The sequence below is a fragment of the Pelophylax lessonae genome (genome assembly GCF_965119305.1).
Source record: "Pelophylax lessonae genome assembly, chromosome: 11".
NCBI lineage: Eukaryota > Metazoa > Chordata > Amphibia > Anura > Ranidae > Pelophylax > Pelophylax lessonae.
The window spans coordinates 170,522,830-170,544,142 of record NC_138778.1 but is presented as its reverse complement, the minus strand read 5'-3'; the positions used below and the strand labels follow the sequence as shown (position 1 = coordinate 170,544,142).

At 44.9% G+C, this 21,313-nt stretch overlaps 1 protein-coding gene across 2 annotated transcripts in view; it reads right to left on the bottom strand.

The window, feature by feature from the left end:
• LOC309566675 (NXPE family member 1-like) overlaps window positions 1-17,344 on the bottom strand; it is a gene marked incomplete at its 5' end in the record, with an annotated part of 77,919 nt that extends 60,575 nt beyond the window's left edge. Inside the window, 2 exons of one of the 2 annotated variants that reach the window (XM_082271928.1) lie at window positions 16,396-17,117; window positions 17,210-17,344. In XM_082271928.1, coding sequence (XP_082128054.1) covers window positions 16,396-17,117; window positions 17,210-17,344 — 857 coding nt within the window. Of the gene's footprint in view, window positions 1-16,395; window positions 17,118-17,209 lie in introns of those variants that run through there. The other variant, XM_082271929.1, reaches the window with a different exon arrangement.
• Between the last annotated feature and the right edge of the window lie 3,969 nt (window positions 17,345-21,313).

The window sequence follows — 21,313 nt, the reverse complement described above, 5'->3', positions numbered from 1 at the left end:
CCAATTGTCCCTTTAATTTTTTTGAGCAGTGTACTTTCAGCCATGGTTCACACATTCAGCAAAATGTCAGATTGAGATATCCATGGAGCCATTGTGCTTGCAGTTAAACCATCCAAAGGTTATTTGTCCAACTGTTCACTATAATCCATACGATCCAGTCAGAGACAACAACTTAGCCTCAGTGTTGAGATAGTTTAAACCTGTGTGCATGCTGGCATATACCCCAACTAACAACTCAATCACCGGAGAAGTGTCTTCAGGTGAGGCATAAACGCTTGGCAGTGTAGATAAAAGTGAAGGTAATCATAAATGCAGGGCCGGCCCTACCATGGGTCCCGGTGGGACCATGGGTCCCAGGCGGCACTTAGAGAGGGGCGGCTACTGGCCGCCTCTTCTCTTCTTCTTCTTCGCCTATCGCAAAAAAAAAATAAAGGTCCACGGCTGGCCCGACATGCACACTGCGCATGCGCCGCCGCCGCTAGGCAAAGCCCCTAAACGTTCGGCTATTTCCGGGTATAGCCGAACATGTATTAGCTCCCCCGAGCGGCGGCGGCGCATGCGCAGTGTGCATGTCAGGCCGGCCGCGGACGTGTTGACGTGCAGCGCCGGGCGGTTGACATTTTTAAATCCTAAGCCGCCCTTTAGGAACAGGTAAGTGAGACTGCGCTCTACCTGTCATTATGCGGGGCTGCAGGTATACTACAGAAGATGCAGTGCTGTGGGCATGGTACATGCCCACAGCACTGCATCTCCTGTAGTATGCCCACAGCCCCGCATTCTCTTGTACCATGTCCGTCTCCTGCACCATGCCCACAGCCCTGCATTCTCATGCACCATGCCCGCAGACCGTGCATTCTCCTGCACCATGCCCACAGACCCTGCATTCTCCTGTACCATGCCTGCAGACCCTGCATTCTCCTGCACCATGCCCGCAGACCCTGCATTCTCCTGTACCATGCCCGCAAACCCTGCATTCTCCTGTACCATGCCCGCAGACCCTGCATTCTCCTTTACTATGCCCGCAGACCCTGCATTCTCCTGCACTATGCCCACAGACCCTGCATTCTCCTGCACCATGCCCGCAGACCCTGCATTCTCCTGTACCATACCCGCAGACTCTGCATTCTCCGCTACCATGCCCGCAGACCCTGCATTGACCTCACTCAAAGTGACCTGATGAGTGGACAAGAGGTATGACCACATCCTGTGGGCGTTCTCTTGTGCACAGTACTATAATTTGCATGAGAAAGCCACTTTCCCATCACCCTGACTCCTTGGAGGGTCACACAGAAAAAACGTCCATTATGATGTAGCCTTGTTTGTTTGTTCGTTTGGAAGGTTGGCTGTTTGGAAACATGCGACCCCTTTTTGTTGCAGAGATCTTTTGGAAACTGTTACAACTACCAAAAGCTAAGTATTTCAATATGTTTAAAGTGTATTTGTTCATGGTAACTTTTATGTGTAAGGAAGCTTTATGTATTATGATGTCCAGTAATGGTAACTTTTAAGATGTTTAAGGAAGCTTTGTGTTTATGATGTCCAGTAAAGTTTTGTTTTATGCTTTTTTAATCAAAACTGCTCTTGGTGCCTGCTTTCATTCTAAATATTCACGAGATATGTCAGTGGCTGTCCAGTATACCTGAATTATAAATTTTGTTGTTATCCACCATTTGATACAACTGGCGTAGTCGGCAGGATACTGCATGGTCACTAAATATAGAATATTTGGATGAAATACAATGTTATATAAGGGTGTATGAGTAGTGTCCATTAAATTGCTGCTAGTGTGAGCAGTTTAGTGGATAAGCCCTAAGGACAGTGTTATAGAGGGTTTGTGAGCATCCATCAGATTGCTGCTAGAGTGAGCAGTTTAGTGGATGAGCCCTAAGCACAGTGTTATTCATTGGATTGCTGCTAGAGTGAGCAGTCTAGTGAATGAGCCCTAAAAACAGTCTAATAAGAGGGTGTATGAGTAGTGTCCATTAAATTGCTGCTAGTGTGAGCAGTTTAGTGGATAAGCCCCTAAGGACAGTGTTATAGAGGGTGTGTGTAGTAGTCATTAAATTGCTGCTAGTGTGAGCAGTTTAGTGGATAAGCCCTAAGGACAGTGTTATTCATTGGATTGCTGCTAGAGTGAGCAGTCTAGTGAATGAGCCCTAAAAACAGTCTAATAAGAGGGTGTATGAGTAGTGTCCATTAAATTGCTGCTAGTGTGAGCAGTTTAGTGGATAACCCCCTAAGGACAGTGTTATAGAGGGTGTGTGTAGTAGTCATTAAATTGCTGCTAGTGTGAGCAGTTTAGTGAATAAGCCTTGAGCACAGTCACCTTGAGCCAGGACAATACACTAAGATTGTGATTGATTTTGCATTTCTGTTCCCCCTGAGAGTAGAGATGCATAATCTTTTTAAGAAAAGCAAGAAAACAGGAGGTAAGGAATCCGTTTCTAAGTACGGGGCGATTCCTACCTGGGTCTGTTCTGGGTACTGGAAACCCATTGCAGAGGAATTGATTAAATATGCTGCTCCAATCTATCCAGACCTTGGTACTGAACTGGGTACACAGGCTGTGCGTTTAGATTTGAGCGTATATTCAAAAAAGGAGCGGAAAGCCGCTGCCACTACGGGGTGGTTGGTTGTGCAGGCCTTTTGCAGCGAGGTGCAGAAGAATGAAGCGCTTGAGAAAGAGTTGCAGGAAGTGAAAGAGATGTTGGTTCAAAGTAATGCATGTCGAGTAGTTGCTAGAGAGGATGTGTCCTGTTCTGATGGTAGTGGTGATCTGAATGAGTGTCATGCACGTCCGATAATCATGCATCAGAGAAGGGGGAAAGTGAATTGTGAGCATGGTGGAGAGAATGGTTTGCGGAATAGTGCTTGTGATGAACTGAATGAAGTGGAAAAGGGACCTACTCAAATTGAGCCCAAGGAGCAGCTTGCAGTGGTGACCGAAGAAACTACAAGCGAGGTAAAGTATTTAGGTAAAGTTAAACCTGCTGTGGCTTTGAAGTGTGTTCAAACTTCTTTAGGCAGAGATGCCACAAAGGACAAAGGCCCTAAGCCTGCAAGGAAGACCAGGCCTATGGTCTCCAGAAGAAACATGTGGACTGATTTACTTAAGGCAGGGGTCCCTAGAGAGGAAATAGATGGGCTCCCTACACCAGCTTTGTTTAAAAAATGGGAACAAGTAAATGGGAATGGTTTATTCAGCCACATTAAGTGTTTCTGCTGTCATAGAATGGGGCATTTTGCTAGGTACTGCCATGCTGTGTCGATTGGACAACAGCAGGCTAGTATTCGCAGGACAGCACGGAACACGCAAGTTTATTCCTTTCGTTGGAAGTCAAAGCCTTTCAGTGAAAATGTAACCAGGCAACAGTGGGCACCCTATAACAGTTTTGCAGTTAAATGTGAGCAGTGAGCTATGTTTTTTATGGCACAGGTGGAAGGAACATATAATCCGCTTTGTCTCTAATTCTATTAAGGTACCGAGCATCGAGAGGTGGACCAGGACCAAACCGCATGGGATGGGACAGACCAGAAGATGGGAACCTGAGGAAGATGCAGATGATTTCCTGATGGTGGCTTAATTGGAGTGGACTTACATCTGAGCATTTACCAGGAGGAGGACAAGGAACTTTCATCATTTACCAGGAGGAGGACAAGGAACTTTCATCATTTAGGATTTTCTTTCCACAGACTGCCAAGGACATTGCTAACCCTATTTAAAGTTTGAAGATTCACATGCTATAGTCAACAGGTGGTATGTGCTGCCATGGTTTATTTGTAGTGACTTTGTTGCCATAATATGGAGTTTCAATTTTCAGGCCATAAATTCTTGCAAGCTATGGCCCTCCCCATTGATATGCAAATAAACCAGTCTGATTGGTTTAGGAGCAAAAGGAACAAGTCTGGTTTTAGATTTGATAGAATTTTAAGAAGTTTTTTTTTTTTAATTGCATACACATTGTACATGCTTAAGATAATTAGCTTGTGCATGTTGTAGGCATATTTTTTGTAAAGAAGTAGAAATGTATGTAATTGTTTGTAATGTTGGTAATTATTGCAAATGTATGGGATCAACAGGTGGATTGTATCAGTTGTGGATTTTTTTACATGTTCCCAATACATGTGTAATAATAATAAAAATCTCACACACACAGGTGGTTCTAAAATGGCTGCCGCATATTTAATGAACCATGTGCTTGTGGGGGGAGGGGGGGTGCAGCCATGTGTGGATGACCTCACTCAAAGTGACCTGATGAGTGGACAAGAGGTATGACCACATCCTGTGGGCGTTCTCTTGTGCACAGTACTATAAAAAAGGCTTAATTTGCATGAGAAAGCCGCTTTCCCATCACCCTGACTCCTTGGAGGGTCACACAGAAAAAACGTCCATTATGATGTAGCCTTGTTTGTTTGTTCGTTTGGAAGGTTGGCTGTTTGGAAACATGCGGCCAAGACCCCTTTTTGTTGCAGAGATCTTTTGGAAACTGTTACAACTACCAAAAGCTAAGTATTTCAATATGTTTAAAGTGTATTTGTTCATGGTAACTTTTATGTGTAAGGAAGCTTTATGTATTATGATGTCCAGTAATGGTAACTTTTAAGATGTTTAAGGAAGCTTTGTGTTTATGATGTCCAGTAAAGTTTTGTTTTAAGCTTTTTTAATCAAAACTGCTCTTGGTGCCTGCTTTCATTCTAAATATTCACGAGATATGTCAGTGGCTGTCCAGTATACCTGAATTATAAATTTTGTTGTTATCCACCATTTGATACACCGCCCACCGTCAGACTCAGAGGAGCAGCGTGGACATCTCACTTCACAGACAGAGTCAAGTGCCAGCCTAAGCAGGTAAGTGAAATCACCACATGATCCCTCCCAAAACATCACCTCTCAATCCCTGCAGGATCCAGCCAGCCTAGCTCCATAAAACATTCATCGTCCTTCAGTCAGTGGGGTCCGGCAGCTGACAAGCAGCTTTCTCCCTCTGCAGCCGATCCACAGCCTCCCGTTCTCTACGAGTCCCCCCCCCCCCCCCTGCATGCTGCTTGTCTCAGTGTGCTACTGTGCTGTGTGGTGTCTGCTCTGATCTCTGCCAACAACGCTGACCATCAGCTCTTCAAAACCATGTCTCCAACCATCCATCCATGAGACCATCCATCGATCAATGAGTCCATCCATTCATGTGTCCATCCATCCATTCATGTGTCCATCCATCCATGTCTCCATCCATCCATCCATGTCTCCATCCATCCATGTGTCCATCCATCCATGTCTCCATCCATCCATGTCTCCATCCATCCATGTGTCCATGTCTCCATCCATCCATCCATGTGTCCATCCATCCATCTATGTCTCCATCCATCCATGTGTCCATCAATCCATGTCTCCATCCATCCATCCATGTCTCCATCCATGTCTTCATCCCTCCATCCATGTCTCCATCATTCCATGTCTACATCCATCCATGTCTCCATCCACCCATCCATCCATGTCTCCATCCATCCATGTCTCCATCCATCCATCCATGTCTCCATCCATCTATCCATCCATCCATGTCTTCATCCATCCATCCATGTCTCCATCCACCCATCCATCCATGTCTCCATCCATCCATCCATGTACCAATCAATCCATGTCTCCATCATCCATCCATGTCTCCATCCATCCATCCATGTATCCATCCATCCATCCATGTATCCATCCATCCATGTCTCCATCCATGTCTCCATCCACCTATGTCTTCATACATCCATGCCTCCATCCATATATCCATCCATCCATGTCTTCATCCATGTCTCCATCCATCCATGTGTCCATCCATCCATGTGTCCATCCACCCATGTGTCCATCCATCTATGTCTCCATCCATGTCTCCATCCATCCATGTCTCCATCCATATCTCCACCCATCCATGTCTCCATCCATCCATGTGTCCATCCATCGTGTAGTAGAGAAATTTTCTCGCAGGCAGAGGGGGGAGAGAAGTGGCGCAAACAGACAGTGGAGTGACTGCAAAAATATACTGTGGACAGGTGGTGGAATGTAATCCAATAGCTGGGCACTTGGATGGCTGCAGGCTTGTAGAGGGTGAAGCGACCCTGTATGGTTTCAGGAGAGAGAGAGAGAGAGAGCCAAGCGCCGATCTGAGTGTAGCACAGCAGTAATTTTAAGTAAATCCAGAAGGTTTCCCTCTGGCACAACCGCTTGAAACGCTCTGTCCTGGGCAAGGTATTAGGAATTGACTCAATTACCCACACCTTGAGTCCGGAGGGAGATTGGTTATGGAACTCTGCAAAGTGCTTGGGGACACTGTGTTTGTCCTTCCCTTTTTTGACCAGCCGACGATGCTCACCAAATCGTTTCCTAAGGGGTCTTATGGTGCGGCCTACGTAGAATAGTCCACATGGGCAGGTTAGACAGTATATGACATAGTCTGTGGAACAGTTGTAGAATTGTTTGATTTGGTGTTTTTTTCCTTTCACAGTGAACTCTTTCTGTCCGTGTTGAACATGGGCGCAAGTGAGGCACAGGGGTTTGCGACACTGGAACATCCCTATGAGGGGGATGAGGCAGATGGTGGTGGTGGGGTGGGGGGTGGCTGATTTGAGTTTGCTCGGGGCAATGAGATTTTTGATGTTTGAGGATTTTCTGTATGAGACTTTGGGAACAGAAGGGATGGTGGATTTTAAATGGGGGTCCTCTGATAAGATGGACCAGTGTTTTCGTAAGATCTTTTCCATTTGTCTATGTTTAGTATGGAACTGTGTGGTGAATGGTAGGGGTTGGGGCAATGAGTTCTTTGAGTGGGGTGGGGCCTGGGGAGCGCTAGAGTCATATTGTAGCAGGTATTCTGAGTGGGCTTGTTGGACCAGGGGTTCGGGGTACCCTTTATCTAGGAATTTTTGGGTTAGTAGGGCACTTTGTTCGCAGTAATCCTGTTGTTTGGTGCAATTGCGTTTTAAACGGCAGAATTGACTCTTTGGGATGTTAGAGATCCACCTAGGATGGTGGCAACCATGGTAATGTAAGAATGAGTTTCCAGCGGTGGGTTTTGTGTAATTTTTGGCTACAATGTTGCCGTCTTCATGATATAGGGTAAGATCTAAAAATGCCAATTGAGCCGAATCGCATACAGAGGTGAAGGATAAATTGAAAGGATTTTGGTTACAATGTTGCACAAATTGGGTAAAGGTGGATTGGGGACCGTCCCAGATGACAATGATGTCATCTATGTACCGGCCATAAAAAATGATGTGAGGGGTGAAAGGGTTGTTCTGCCAGATGTATTGGGCTTCCCAGAAACCCATGGTGAGGTTGGCATAGCTGGGTGCAAAATTGGCCCCCATCGCTGTGCCAGTGACTTGGAGATAGAAGTCTCCGTTAAACTCAAAATAGTTCCGGGTGAGGCAGAATTTGGTGGCATCTAGGATGAATAGTGCTTGCTGGGGGTGGATAGTGGGGTCTGCGGATAGGAAGTGTGAGACGGCCCTGAGCCCGACCTGATGGGGGATGGAGGTGTAGAGGGAATTAACATCCAGGGAAGCCCACATGTAAGTGGGTTCCCACTGTAGTTCTTGTCCCGGACTATGGGCATAAATACCACATCCAAAATGGCCCCTGCACGGCCTGAAGAAGGAGCGGAGCTCCGCAACGCGTCGCCGTTTAAATCCCTGCTGTCTCCGGAAGTGACGTCACAACCATCCGACCGACGGTCCCACGCTGCTCCACCACCACAGAGGACCTGCACGTCTCCCGCCTCCGACATGAGGCCATCGGCTGTCCTCCCTCATCACAGCGGCACCGCCTGACTGGATGTTCCACCTCGGATGTGACCCCAGAGACCTTCCCCTCTTGGATTTTACCAATGCCTGTTTTTATGGACCTCTTGTGAGTAACGATTTCATTGTGTGTCATTAAAATTACTGCTGTGCTACACTCAGATCGGCGCTTGGCTCTCTCTCTCTCCTGAGAAATTTTCTCGGGCCGCTATAGTTAAGGTATATAAGTAATAAAATGCCGCCGTGCCCCCAGCACTAATTTAACACAACTAGAGGATGATCAAATGAAATGGAATCAGAATACAGAGGTTGACTTCTGAGATATAATAAAGGAACACTCTAACCACCATGACCACTTCAGTGATTTGAAGTGGTCATGGTGGTAGGAGTCAGAAACACTGCGCATGCTCGCCCCAGCCCCCCCCCCCCCCTCCGATGCAGCCTCTGCCTATAGTTGGAAGCTTCTGTGGCCGTGCCCCCAACCCGACTTCCTTCCTCTCCAGCAAAAAAAAAAATTGTCAGGGGGCAGTGGGCCGCATTGCCTGCGGTTCTGGGCCGCATGCGGCCCTCGGGCCGCAGGTTGGACATGCCTGAATTAAAGGGAAAATAAAAATGTTTCATTCATACGTTACTGTGAGGTACACCCTTTGGATACTATTGTTCTATTCCGCTATTCAATAAACACCCATTTAGGGAAAAAAATTAAATTGCGGCCAGTCTGCATATGTTACTGTGAGATACACACTTTGTATACTGTTGTTCTATGCCGCTATTCAATAAACACCTATTTAGGGAAAAAATATGAAATTGTGGCCTAGTCTGTAGCTGTATGTGTGAGATACACCCTTTGAATACTGTTGTTCTATTCTGATATTCAATAAACACCTATTTAGGGAAAAAATATGAAATTGTGGCCTAGTCTGTAGCTGTATGTGTGAGATACACCCTTTGAATACTGTTGTTCTATTCTGATATTCAATAAACACGCATTTAGGAAAAAAATATTAAAAAGCGGCCTAGTCTGCATATGTTACTGTGAGATACACCCTTTGTATACTGTTGTTCTATGCCGCTATTCAATAAACACCCATTTAGTGAAAAAATATTAAATTGCGGCCTAGTCTGTATGTGTACGTGTGAGATACACCCTTTGGATACTATTGTTCTATTCTGCTATTCAATAAACACCCATTTAGGGAAAAAAATTTAATTGCGGCCTAGTCTGCATATGTTACTGTGAGATACGCCCTTTGTATATTGTTGTTCTATTCTGCTATTCAACAAACACCCATTTAGGGAAAAAATATTAAATTGCGGATTAGTCTGTATCTGTACGTGTGAGATACGCCCTTTGGATACTGTTGTTCTATTCTGCTATTCAATAAAAACCCATTTAGGGGAAAGAAAGATATTAAATTGCGGCCTCGTCTGTATCTGTACGTGTGAGATACACCCTTTGGATCCTGTTGTTCTATTCTGCTATTCAATAAACACCCATTTAGGGGAAAAATGTTAAATTGCGGCTAGTCTGTATGTGTACGTGTGAGATACACCCTTTACAATCTTTTATTCTATTCTGCTATTCAATAAACACCCATTTAGGGGAAAATTAATCATTTTGTAGCATTTGCTGATTATTTTACTGTGAGATACACCCTTTAAATTTGTTTGGCGCATCTCCTTCTACCACCGAGGTTCACAGGGCGCTTCAGTTTGCCTCGTGTTGCTAACTCCTCCTACTCCGCTTCCTCATCCTCTACCGCCTCTGCATCAGGTCAGCGTAATACCTTCACCACCAACTTTAGCACAGCCAGGGGTAAACAACAGCAGGCAGTTTTAAAACTTGACTGTTTGGGGGAAAAACCCCACACCGCGCTGGAGTTGTGGAGGAGCATGGAACAACAGACTGATGAGTGGTTGGTGCCAGTGAGCCTCAAGCCCGGCCTGGTGGTGTGCGATAATGGGCGAAATCTTGTAGCAGCTCTGGGCCTAGCCGGTTTGACACACATCCCTTGCCTGGCGCATGTGCTGAATTTGGTGGTGCAGAGGTTCCTTAAAAATACCCTGATATGTCAGAGCTTCTGCAGAAAGTGTGGGCCGTCTGTGCGCACTTTCGGCGTTCTCACCCTGCTGCTGCTCGCCTGTCAGCACTGCAGCGTAACTTCGGCCTTCCCGCTCACCGCCTCATATGTGACGTGCCCACAAGGTGGAACTCCACTTTGCACATGCTGCCAGACTGTGCGAGCAGCAGCAGGCGATACTGGAGTTTCAGCTGCAGCCCGCACGTGTGAGTCGCTCTGCGGAACAGTACCACTTCACCACCAATAACTGGGCCTCCATGCGAGACCTTTGTGCCTTTTTGCGCTGTTTCAAATACTCCACCAACATGGACAGGGCCGATGACGCCGTTACTATCCCACTTCTATGCCTCCTTGAAAAAACACTTCGGGCGATGATGGAAGAGGATGTGGCACAGGAGGAGGAGGAAGAGTGATCGTTTCCAAGGCTTTCAGGGCAGTCATTCACAAGTGGCTCCGAGGGTGGGTTCCTGCACCCACAAACACCAGGTACACAATTGTCCTGCAAGGGCACAGTTCTGGAGGATGACGAGGTGGAGGAGATGGAGGAGGAGGAACCATGTTCACAGCAGGGTGGCACCCAGGCCAGCTCGTGGCCATCACTGGTGCGTGGATGGGGTGATACAGAGGACATAGAAAATACACCTCCCACAGAGGACAGCCTTTTGTTGCTTCTGGGCAGCCAGGCACACATGAGTGATTACATGCTGCAGTGTCTCTGCAACGACCGCCAAGTTGCCCACATTCTAACTTGTGCTGATTACTGGGTGGAAAGACTCCTGACAGGGACATAGGGTTTCCATGGTCTGCCTAGCCAGAAGGCCTGGCAAACCCCATTCTTCATGGTAGCTGAAGCCACCTCGAATACTAGGTCAGGGGGGCTCTCCCGAATAGAGACCCCCCCAGGGCAGAGGAGGAAGGAACCTGAGGGCCACACATCTAACCTTCCAAGCCCCCATCACTCCAGCAGGTTTGCATAGCCGCCACCCAACCTTGGTCAGGCCGGATGACAGCACATCGCCCCCACTCGATACATGATAACAACAGATACTACACTTGATCTTAGCCAAAAGGTCGAGAAGCGATGCTGGTGGCATTCCCACCTGACAGCGGGGGCACAGTGGAAGCACAAGGCGAAGGCAGAGGAGGAGGAGGTCACCAACGCAGCCAGGGCACCGCCAGCATCTCAGAAGGCAGGGTTAGCATGTATGAAATGTGGAAAAGCTTTGTCGGCACGCCACAACAACCAGGACCACCAGCTGTTTTTTTTTTTAAACCCGTGGTGTGTGAACACACTCAGACTATCACCCGGTGGGTGCATAAAAAAGAGCACACCAAAAAAGTGAAACACAAAAAGTGCACAGGGTGTACACATGGTCCCTGACCCTGATCCCCCGGGGCACAAGGCTCCTGACAGGGACTGGGGTACTTACATTGGCTAACCTGGCCGAAACCAGGCAGCCCCGTTCTTTAGGAGGTCTGCTGAAACAGACCACCCCAAGTACTAGGTGGGGCTCTCCCGAAGGGAGACCCCATGAGAGAGGGCGAACCAAGCCAAAAGGCCATATCCACCCCCTCCCAAGACTTTCAGGGACAGGCCCAAGGACCTACACCCTACTAATCACGCTGTGCAAAATAAAGTGTACCGCCACAATAAAAAACACAAAACGTGAGACACACAACACATAAAGGTGGGAAAAGGGATAGTGGAGAAGTGCAAGGTTAGTGCCACGTTGCAATACTATGGCAGGCCCTTCGGCCAGGAATAAAAAATTCATCTGGTCCTGACTCCTGGCTCCTGAAAAGGCCGGACCCTAGAGGCAGGTGTGAAAAACGCATGTAGGAAGTGCAGTGTCCTTGGTGCCATACTCATATTGTTGCCATCCACCATGAATTATGGCACCCCTGGACTGCCACTCCAGGGGCACATACACCACAGGCTTTTCAGAATCCCGGTCCCTGGCAAGACCAGTGCAGCCCTGTCCCTACCAGAAGGCCTCAGAACTTAGACAGCTTTGGGAGAGCCCGGCCCACAACCAAGGACACATACCTTTTTCAAGGCCAGACTCAACCCAGAAGCGGGGAAAAAAGCCCCCCCCCCCCCGCCGCCATCACCGTTCCTTACCATATACCATATACAGTTCCTTACCGTTCCTTACGTACTATACACGTACTGATTGACGGGTCTGCGCCCTTCAACTTCTGGGTCTCCAAATTGGGCACATGGCCTGAGTTTGCCCTTTACGCCTTGGAGGTGCTGGCCTGCCCTGCAGCCAGTGTATTATCTGAATGTGTATTTTGCATGGCTGGGGGCGTTATCACAGACAAACACAGCCGACTGTCCAGAGCCAATGTGGACAAGCTCACGTTCATTAAAATTAACCAGGCATGGATCCCACAGGACTTGTCCATACCTTGTGCAGAATAGACATGTATACCGGCCTTACCCAGCCATTGTTGTATTTTTGATCTTTCTCACTCTTTTGGGGTGTACCCTAATTTAAAAAGAAATAAAATGAAAAACAAAAACCAGTATTGGCTACCTCGTCCTCCTCCACCGCCGCTTCCACCTACACCGCCACATCCACCGCCACCTCAACCCCCTACTCCATATGGGCCTCGTCCTCCTAGATCAAGATTATTATTTTTTATTTTTATGTTTTTAACATTATTTTAAGTTATTTCCCTATCCACATTTGTTTGCAGAGCACTTGCCATGCTCTTAACAAGATTTAGCTGCCATTTGCAGCTCTCTAGCCCTTTCCATGTTTTTTTAGAGCCATTTTAGTGCTCAAAAGTTCGGGTCACCATTAACTTCAATGGGGTTCGGGATCGGGGTCAAGTTCGGGTTAAGTCCGGGTCACGAACCTGGACTTTTTTTTCAAGTTCGGCCGGACCCGCCGAACCCGGACATCCAGGTGTTCGCTCAACTCTAATTTTAACTTCTATAATAGGGAAGATATTTGGGGAAGTGTAATAAACAGTTTTAGCGGCAGATAGATGTACCCTTCTCAAGCAATCCCAATTATGGGTTTGATTGGTTGTTGATGTTGTCATTGGCAAAGATGACAAAGGCAGAAAAAGTCCTGAGTATCTAATCCACTTTAATGGTTGGAATCAAAGCCTATCAGCTGCCCTGACTCTGATGCCGTTTTAGGAATTTGATTAGAAGGGGATCATCATAGGACCAGGTGGGCTTCGTACAGGGCTGTCAGGCCACCGACGCTACTAGGCGCTTGGTTGGTGTGACCCACCATGTGCGCGCCGCGGGTGTCCCCACTGTGTTCCTGTCTCTCGATGCCCAAAAGGCTTTTGACCGGGTGCACTGGGGATACCTGCGGCGGGTCCTGGAAGTCTTTGGCTTTCAGAGATATACCTTGTATACGCTATGTTGGCCTTATATACTGTCCCATCAGCAAGGGTATTCACTGAGGGCCTCTTCTCGGAACAATTCCTTATAACTAACGGCACACGACAGGGCTGCCCTTTATCGCCACTCATCTTCGCCCTGCTCATGGAGCCCCTGGTGGAGAGGATGCGATCACACCCGGGCATTAGTGGTATAACACTGGGGGGAATCTCACACATCATATCGCTTTTCACAGATGATGTCATTTTGTCCTGCACGGACCCAGTGACATCGCTGCCTCATATTCAAGAAGTATTACATCACTTTCAATCCACTTCCTACTATAAGGTAAATGAACTTAAATCCAATATATTGGGCATAGCCATAGACGACCATACACAACTACGAATCCAACACATGGTACACTTCCAGTGGCAACCTGACGCTATTGACTACCTGGGTATCAAATTGACGGCCGATCCATCCAATCTATTTAAATACAATTTTTCCCCCTTGCTTGACGTTACTTCCCAGGACCTGCTCAGACTACGGAAATTCTACATCTCATGGTCCGGTAGACTTGCCACATTTAAGATGCTAATTTTACCTAAGATCTTATATATTTTCAGGGCCCTATCCATCGTGGTCCCTAATGCTTTCTACAAGTCTTTACAGAAACTTTTAAGCACCTACCTCTGGGATGGGGGTAGACCTAGAACCGGTCATAAAACCCTTACCAAGCAGGTCTTGGCGGGTGGTATGGGGGTTCCTGACATGAAAGATTACCATATGGCGGCTATACTGTCCCAATCCCGACAATGGTTTCCATTTGCCAAGTGCCCATGGAACTGGCCTCCACGCCCTATGAGTCTTTAATTGACGCTATTGTTCTAACCCAGATACATCCCAGATGTTCATATGGCTCTCACCCCACAGTCTCAGCTACGCTTTCGGCTTGGCATTACTTTTTAGGTGCTATGTCGAAGGAGGGCAAAATGCAATCTGTACCTATTTCATTATCTGCAATGAGCACCATCTCCCCTGACTTACGGGTGACGCATTGGAAACAATACAATTTGGTTTACTTGACTGACTTATACAGGGGGTCCAAACTCCTTGCTTTTAAAGATATATGCCAATTGTTCCCTAACTTTGAACGGGAATTTTTGACCTACAAACGACTGACGCACATTCTGACCTCCCTGCCGACAGTACACATTGCCTTACCGGAACAAATATATAAGTTTTGTTTTACCACTACGTCCAGCCGAGGTATCAGTCTGTTTTACAATGCTATTCGCGATAGAGCAGTCTTTGCGAAGTCTTCCTCGCACTTGAAATGGGAACGGGACGTTCAACAGACTTTCACTGTGGCACAGTGGACGAAGGCGATCAGACTTAACTTTACTCTTACCGAATGCTCTACATTTCGGGAGGGCTCCCACAAACTGCACCTCCGCTGGTATAGAACCCCATACACCATCGCTAAATTTCACCCTTGCACCTCCAACCTTTGCTGGAGGGGCTGCGGTCAGGTGGGTACACTCATGTACATGCTATGGTCCTGTCTGTCCTTGCGAAGTTTCTGGGCTTCACTGCATCGCATGATAGCTGACATAACGGGCATTTTTAACAAACTTCGGGTGGAACAGGCGATTCTGGGCATTGGGATGGATTGGTACCCACCCTCACATAGAGTAGTCGTTCAACATATCGTATACGCTGCAAGACTGACAATAGCACGTAGATGGAAGGACACTGTTCCTCCATCGCGCCAAGAAGTGCTCCAAATAGTGAAGGAGACATACGAATATGAAAAGATACTGACGTGTTCCACACACAACTATAAACAGTTTAGGGACAGGTGGAGCCTCTGGGTGGCCTATATGTTTTCATGTACTGTTCTCTTTGAATCATTTCTTTTGTGTGAAATCCCTGGTGTTCCTGCCAGTCCCTTTTCTTTACTATAAAAAAAACTGACCACACTAAGCAGGAGAGCCCACCGTGGTCGGTTCTCTAGCTGCTTTCCTCTAATAATCAAACTTGTCCTGACATACCTCCCCTGCACAGCCTTTCACTAGGAAGTTCAGTGTACTGTTGCTTCTCCTTCCCCAGCTCCTATGCAGCTGCAAACAGAGGGAGTAGAGGGAATGTGATCACTTATAAAAAAGAGAAAAAAAAGGCACTGAAAATGTTTTTAATATCTATACAAAAATGTTTTGCCTTTCATTTCTATTTTAAACTGTTTTACAAGGTGATTGTTTACATACACTTAAAAAGATGTAATTAATTCTGTTGTAAACTTAGAGGATGACTTGCGCCAGTGTGCCTGCAGCTATAGAGGATAGTAATGATTTGTTTTTAAGTTAATGGACTGATTGGTATGCTTCATCCTTAAATTGAAGTGATTGAAGGGGAATATAATCACCTTGTAAGAATACTTAAACAAAGGATCTATATGAATTTGAATGTCAATAGCCTTTTCACAGGTTCACCTTAAATTGGCTGTAAAGTCAGATGTTTTTTTTTTTATCTTAATGCATTCTATGCATTAAGATAAAAAAAAAAACCTTCTGTGTGCAGCAGACCCCTTTCAGCCCCCCTATCACTTGCCTGAGCCCATCTCTATCCAGCGATGTTGCAGAACAGTCTCGGCTGCCAGAGAATCTCCCTCCTCATTGGCTCCCGCTGCTGTCAATCAACATCAGTCAGCCAATGAGAGAGAGGCAGCGGGCCGGGCAATGTCTCCGTGACTGAATGGACACAGGGAGCCATGGCTCATCTCGGGTGCCCCCATAGTAAGCTGCTTACTGTGGGAATAACTCAACAGGAGGGAGGGGCCAGAAGAGCCAAAGAGGGACCCAAGAAGAGGATGATCTGGGTTGCCCTGTGCAAATACACTGCACAGAGCAGGTAAGTATAACAGGGTTGTTATTTTTAATGAAAAAAAAAAAACGAGACTACAATCACTTTAGAGTTTGAATTGCCCAGTGCCCAACTTTGTAACTGGTTTACATAAATCAGCCTGCAACGGAATTCTACTTTCAATGACTGAGCCTCCTTTCAAAACATAGTTATATCTAACTATTTGGGAAAATCTTCTATAAACAGGCTTGGGACTTGCAAACTATCTTGGGACTAAAAAGCAAACTATCCCAGTAATAAAAGGTAATCTTAGGAAGTACTTACGTGAAAAAAAGAGTCTTGTTTGCGTTGCTGAGGTATGTATAACGGGTGTTCCCACTTTTTAATGATATGAAAGCCTCACAAGGTACTGCTGGTAACTTGATACAGTAGAAAACTTCTCTATATTTCCTGTCCACATATTTACATTTTTCTTGTTGGGATTTCAAGTAAAAGCCACATTCTGTATGCACTTCCTGGCTTTTATTAAGGAATGTTCCTGTGTAGCTGATATAATTGTATCCCATATTTCTTCCTTTCCACAATATAGATACCCCTTCACTGGGATGCATTAGGAGAATAGATATTTGTACTTGTCCTTCCCAAAATAATGTAAAATAAATATTGTAAGTTCCATTATTGAAGTCCTCAATTCTTCCAGAAGCTCCAGCTCCAAGCTTTGGTGAAAAGACCCGGGCTCGTAAGAAATCTCCTCCAAAAGTTTTTCTTTTCCCCAAATAACTGAACATGTCAACCTGAACAATCACGGTGTCTCCAACACAGTATTTAGATTTATAGTTAATTATTTTTGCTGTGCTATCTAGTGCGCTGGTGGTTTCATTAAAATGCATGGTGTCCTTTTGGGGGATTGTAGAGTTTATCGTAGTCATTATCTCAGTTATTTGTTGCTCAGTGGTTTTGTTTTCCGTAGTTGTTGCAATGTACTTAGTGTTTCCACAGGCAGGAAAAAGATGCATTCTTTGATTGAGAAATTGAAAGTTTGAAAGCTGATGGGAAATGGTTAACATTTCTACTGTTACACTCTTAACCGTATCTACAGATGCAATATAAAGTGTGAGTTCTACAACAAGAAACCTACCTGACTGAAGTTTAGATAAATGATCCAGCTAAACGTCACGATAACTGTACAACATACAATGATCATATACACTTTTCTGAATGATTTGAACATTCTATTGGTCTCCTGAAACAGAAGTGAGGTGAAATGAATCATAAATGGGATCCATAATTTATAGCATAATTAAAGGGAGGTTTTAAAATAATGGTCAACCCAAAGCAGCTTTCCATGGTCATTGGGTTGTGGTGGTTAACGTCCCATTGTGCTCTATTGCACTTTATAGTTTTATCTAGTAAGGCATGGGCAAATCATGTATTTTAATTTACATTGTGAGTTTAATTCATGGTGAAAGTGGAATGATTAGGTTGAGGGTCATTGTTGAAAACACTGAGGATACCGAAGGTCCACACCAAACTATGGTAATACAAATGCACACATTCCACCCCCTTATAACCTTTGGAACTTAGAAGACCCATCTTGATTCAACTAAGACATTCCCAGATCTGACCCTATTTACTCTAAGTTGTGCCTCTGATTTTGGTCTTTAGCTAGTAGACCATGTGGTTGGAACACTAGGTGATCTTTAAAAGTTGTGCTGTATTTCTGGAAAAGGGAGCGGGGAGGGGCAGTCAATAACACCGTAGAGACAAAACAAAGGAGGAGGGAGTGCTGTTTATCTAAAGTCTCAAACGTTCAGCTATCAATTTATCATGAGTTATTGGTAAATAAGATGTGTACTAATATGCAGCCAATGCATTTCAGGTTTCTCCCCCTTCTTTAGGGCTACAAAACATTATGGAAAAGATGTAAGAGTGACAAAAATTGAGTGTAACTGCCAAGGTATACAAAAAGTTTACATTATATCAGTTACATTGTTTAAGTATGTTTCGGATGCTGAAAAGCAAAATTAGAATTAGAATGATATAACAATAAATATAAAACAACAAAGTAAAAACCCTTGCTCAATGTGGCTGTTGTAAAATTCTACAGTTACAAAACTATCTATTATGTCCATGTGTGCATAATGTGTGTAAGGAAGAATTGTTAAGTAGAGAGACGAGGATGGAATATGCATAATCAATATTAGATATAGAGATCTTGTAACCTAGTTAACATTTAAGATCAGCTTTCCTTAAAGTTATTGTAAAGCTTTCATTTTTGTTTTTCATTAAAATAATAAACATGTTATACTTGCCTGCTCTTTGCAGTGGTTTTGGCCCAAGTGGCCCAAATCCCCCTCTTCTTGGGTCCCATGCTGGCGCTCCTGGCTTCTCCCCCTTGTCAGGTGCCCCCACAGCAAGTAGCTTGCTATGGGGGCACCCAAACCGAGCCGCAGTTCTGTGTGTCCATTCCCTCACAGAGCCATGGTTTGGCTCCACCCCCTCCATCTTCTGATTGGCTTACTGGCTGTGATTGCCAGCAGCCAAAGCCAATGGCTTTTGCTGCTGCCAATAGCCAATCAGGAGTGCGAGTCCCGGGAGGGACAAGGCTCTTGTGGATATCGTTAGATCGAGATGGGGCTCGGGTAAGTATTAGGGGGAAGGAGCTGCTACACGCAAGGTTTTTTACCTTAATGCATAGAATGCATTGGGATAAAAAACCTTGTGCCTTTACAAACGCTTTAGGATTATTCTATGAGATTTTCATTACAGTCCTCACTACATATCCTCCTCTGAGGGTGTCTCTACTTTCAATTGCCCAATGTTTGGTGACATATCACTAGCAAGCAAGTTCTAACTTGATTTAAAACACTGTACTATATGTACAGATTTCCTAGTAATTGATGTGTATCTTTTCTGTATGTATAGACCTATCCATGGATTTAGATATACTTTATACTTGCATGAATACTCTTTTACATAAAATCAAGATAAATGTGTATAGAACTATACAGTTAACTATACAGTATATATTAGCCCTAGGGAACATGGAATGTGTATCCCTATGCAAGCTGGCCATTTCAAAGATACATGTGGGTTGATTTATTATAGGCGTTTAGGCTATTCACTTTGCAAGGGAAATTTAATTTGCAAAGTTAACAGCCTCTTTGCTTTTACTCAATCATCCCCGAGAAGTGCACACACAGCTATGCTACTCATGAGTCATACAGTAGGTAGATGAATATATAGTAAGTAGATGTAGTAAGCAGTAGGTAGTTGTAAGTAGTACAATAAGTAGATGAAAAAGCTGCAGCATCGTGCACAGCGTGATCATTTACTGAAAGTGAAATAGTACATTTATAGAACAATTAAAAAAATAAAATAATGGATTTCTGTGTGTTGTGATCATTAGGATGCCCATCTAATACAACACTACTTGTGGAAGAGAATTCCACATCCTTACTGCTCTAACTGTAAAGAACCCTTTACGGTGATTATGGTTAAACAGCTTCTCTTCCAATTTCAGTAAATGGCCGCATGTCCAGCATTCACTGGATTTTAGCCAATCTATTGCTTGTCTAAGCAAGTAGCTTTGCAATTATTGCCTTAAGCAGGCTTTAAAAGGCAGGGCTCAGTATGCAATAACACCTGGCAGACATACAAGCTTGTATCAAGCTCAATAGTTTAACACCTATTTTACATTGTTTGATTTGCTTTATAAGTAGGTCAAAACTGACCTGACCTAAGGAGTTTAGCCAGTGTGCTACAGGCTCATATAAAACCCAATCCTCCCTCTGATAGGCTTTCTTGCCTGCAAAGCATCGGGGGACCAAGTGGACTGCTTCCCAAATGCTAGATAGCATTCAGCACCAATGCATTCATAGCATAAGGTGTTTGTCAAATGTTGTGCCTCTAGGGTAATGATTACATTATTTGCTTTTAATTTACCAAGATTACCGTCCCTGTAAAAGTGATCGTTATGGCAACTGTGGAACTGCAATTTTTAATAAGGAATCCTCTTTGTCCTTTTTATTGCCATTTCTATGTCAACTGCACCTATTCTAAATCATAATAATACCCTTAATAATACCATATTCTGACCACTATAATATTTTTGCACAATAATACTTTAAAAATTCTTAAAGCAACAAAAATAATTTGCTGAACTTGTTGCTTGCTTGTTTCTGACTTAACATGATTATTCTTTTGTGTCTGGCATGGCCTTAGGCATGAACGATATCCAACTATGGCTAAAATGTTCCTTCCAGTAAAAAACAAGTTAAGTATCTGTGAACAATATATTTAGCATGTATACTTCCATGACTCCTATTCTATGCTTTGCAGGGCATGACTTCACTATCCTTCTAGCAAGATTCTTGGGAAATGACAAGTACCCTACATCTCGCAAAAAGACACTCCGCCCCAGTGTAAGTGTGGCTTATTATGAGATATGGGTTACTCTGTATTAACCAGGATTTCCCAGTGACATCATCCTTACCTAGGCACCACAGGAAGAAGACAGAGTAAGGCAAGTATATCATCTAACTTTTTCCCTTAACTTTTTGTAGAAAGATAAAAAAAAATGCTTCCAGTTTGAAGGTAATACTATCTAGTATAATGCATGGCAATGTTATCTATGAACATTCAGTGCATCCACCCTATTTAAATATTATTTCTCTACTTACAGAAGAAGAAAAAAATCAAGATGTAGCTGGGACCGGATAGTGCAGACTCACCTTCTGTTCCTTCAGATTTTTTGTATCCCTCTAGTGTTGGTCTCAGGGTTAAATCATCATATTGCAGAGACATGGAGAACGGCATTGTGGAAATTGTAGTCTTCTGCAAAGCTATGACTATGTGGCTGGGTTGTTTAAGACCTATATTTCCCAGCAAGCTTTGGATTACAGAGGAGCATCCTGGGAGAGGCTATAAAGGGATCTGCTGAACAGGCCTGGGCCCTCTTGCTTCCCGGAACCCATTGTGTGCACATCAGTCTGCTGTACAGAGAGAGAGATAGCAGACAGCGGCCTACTGCACACCGCCCATCTGCCTGTAGACTCAGCCCTGGCAGGACAGATGTTCATCGCAGCATCGCAGACATCCTTGCAGCATCACTGATCGGGTGGAGGATTGCCATCGCCTATTCCAGTGATGGCGAAGCTTGGCACCCCAGATGTTTTGGAACTACATTTCCCATGATGCTCAACTACACTGTAGAGTGCATGAACATCATGGGGAATGTAGT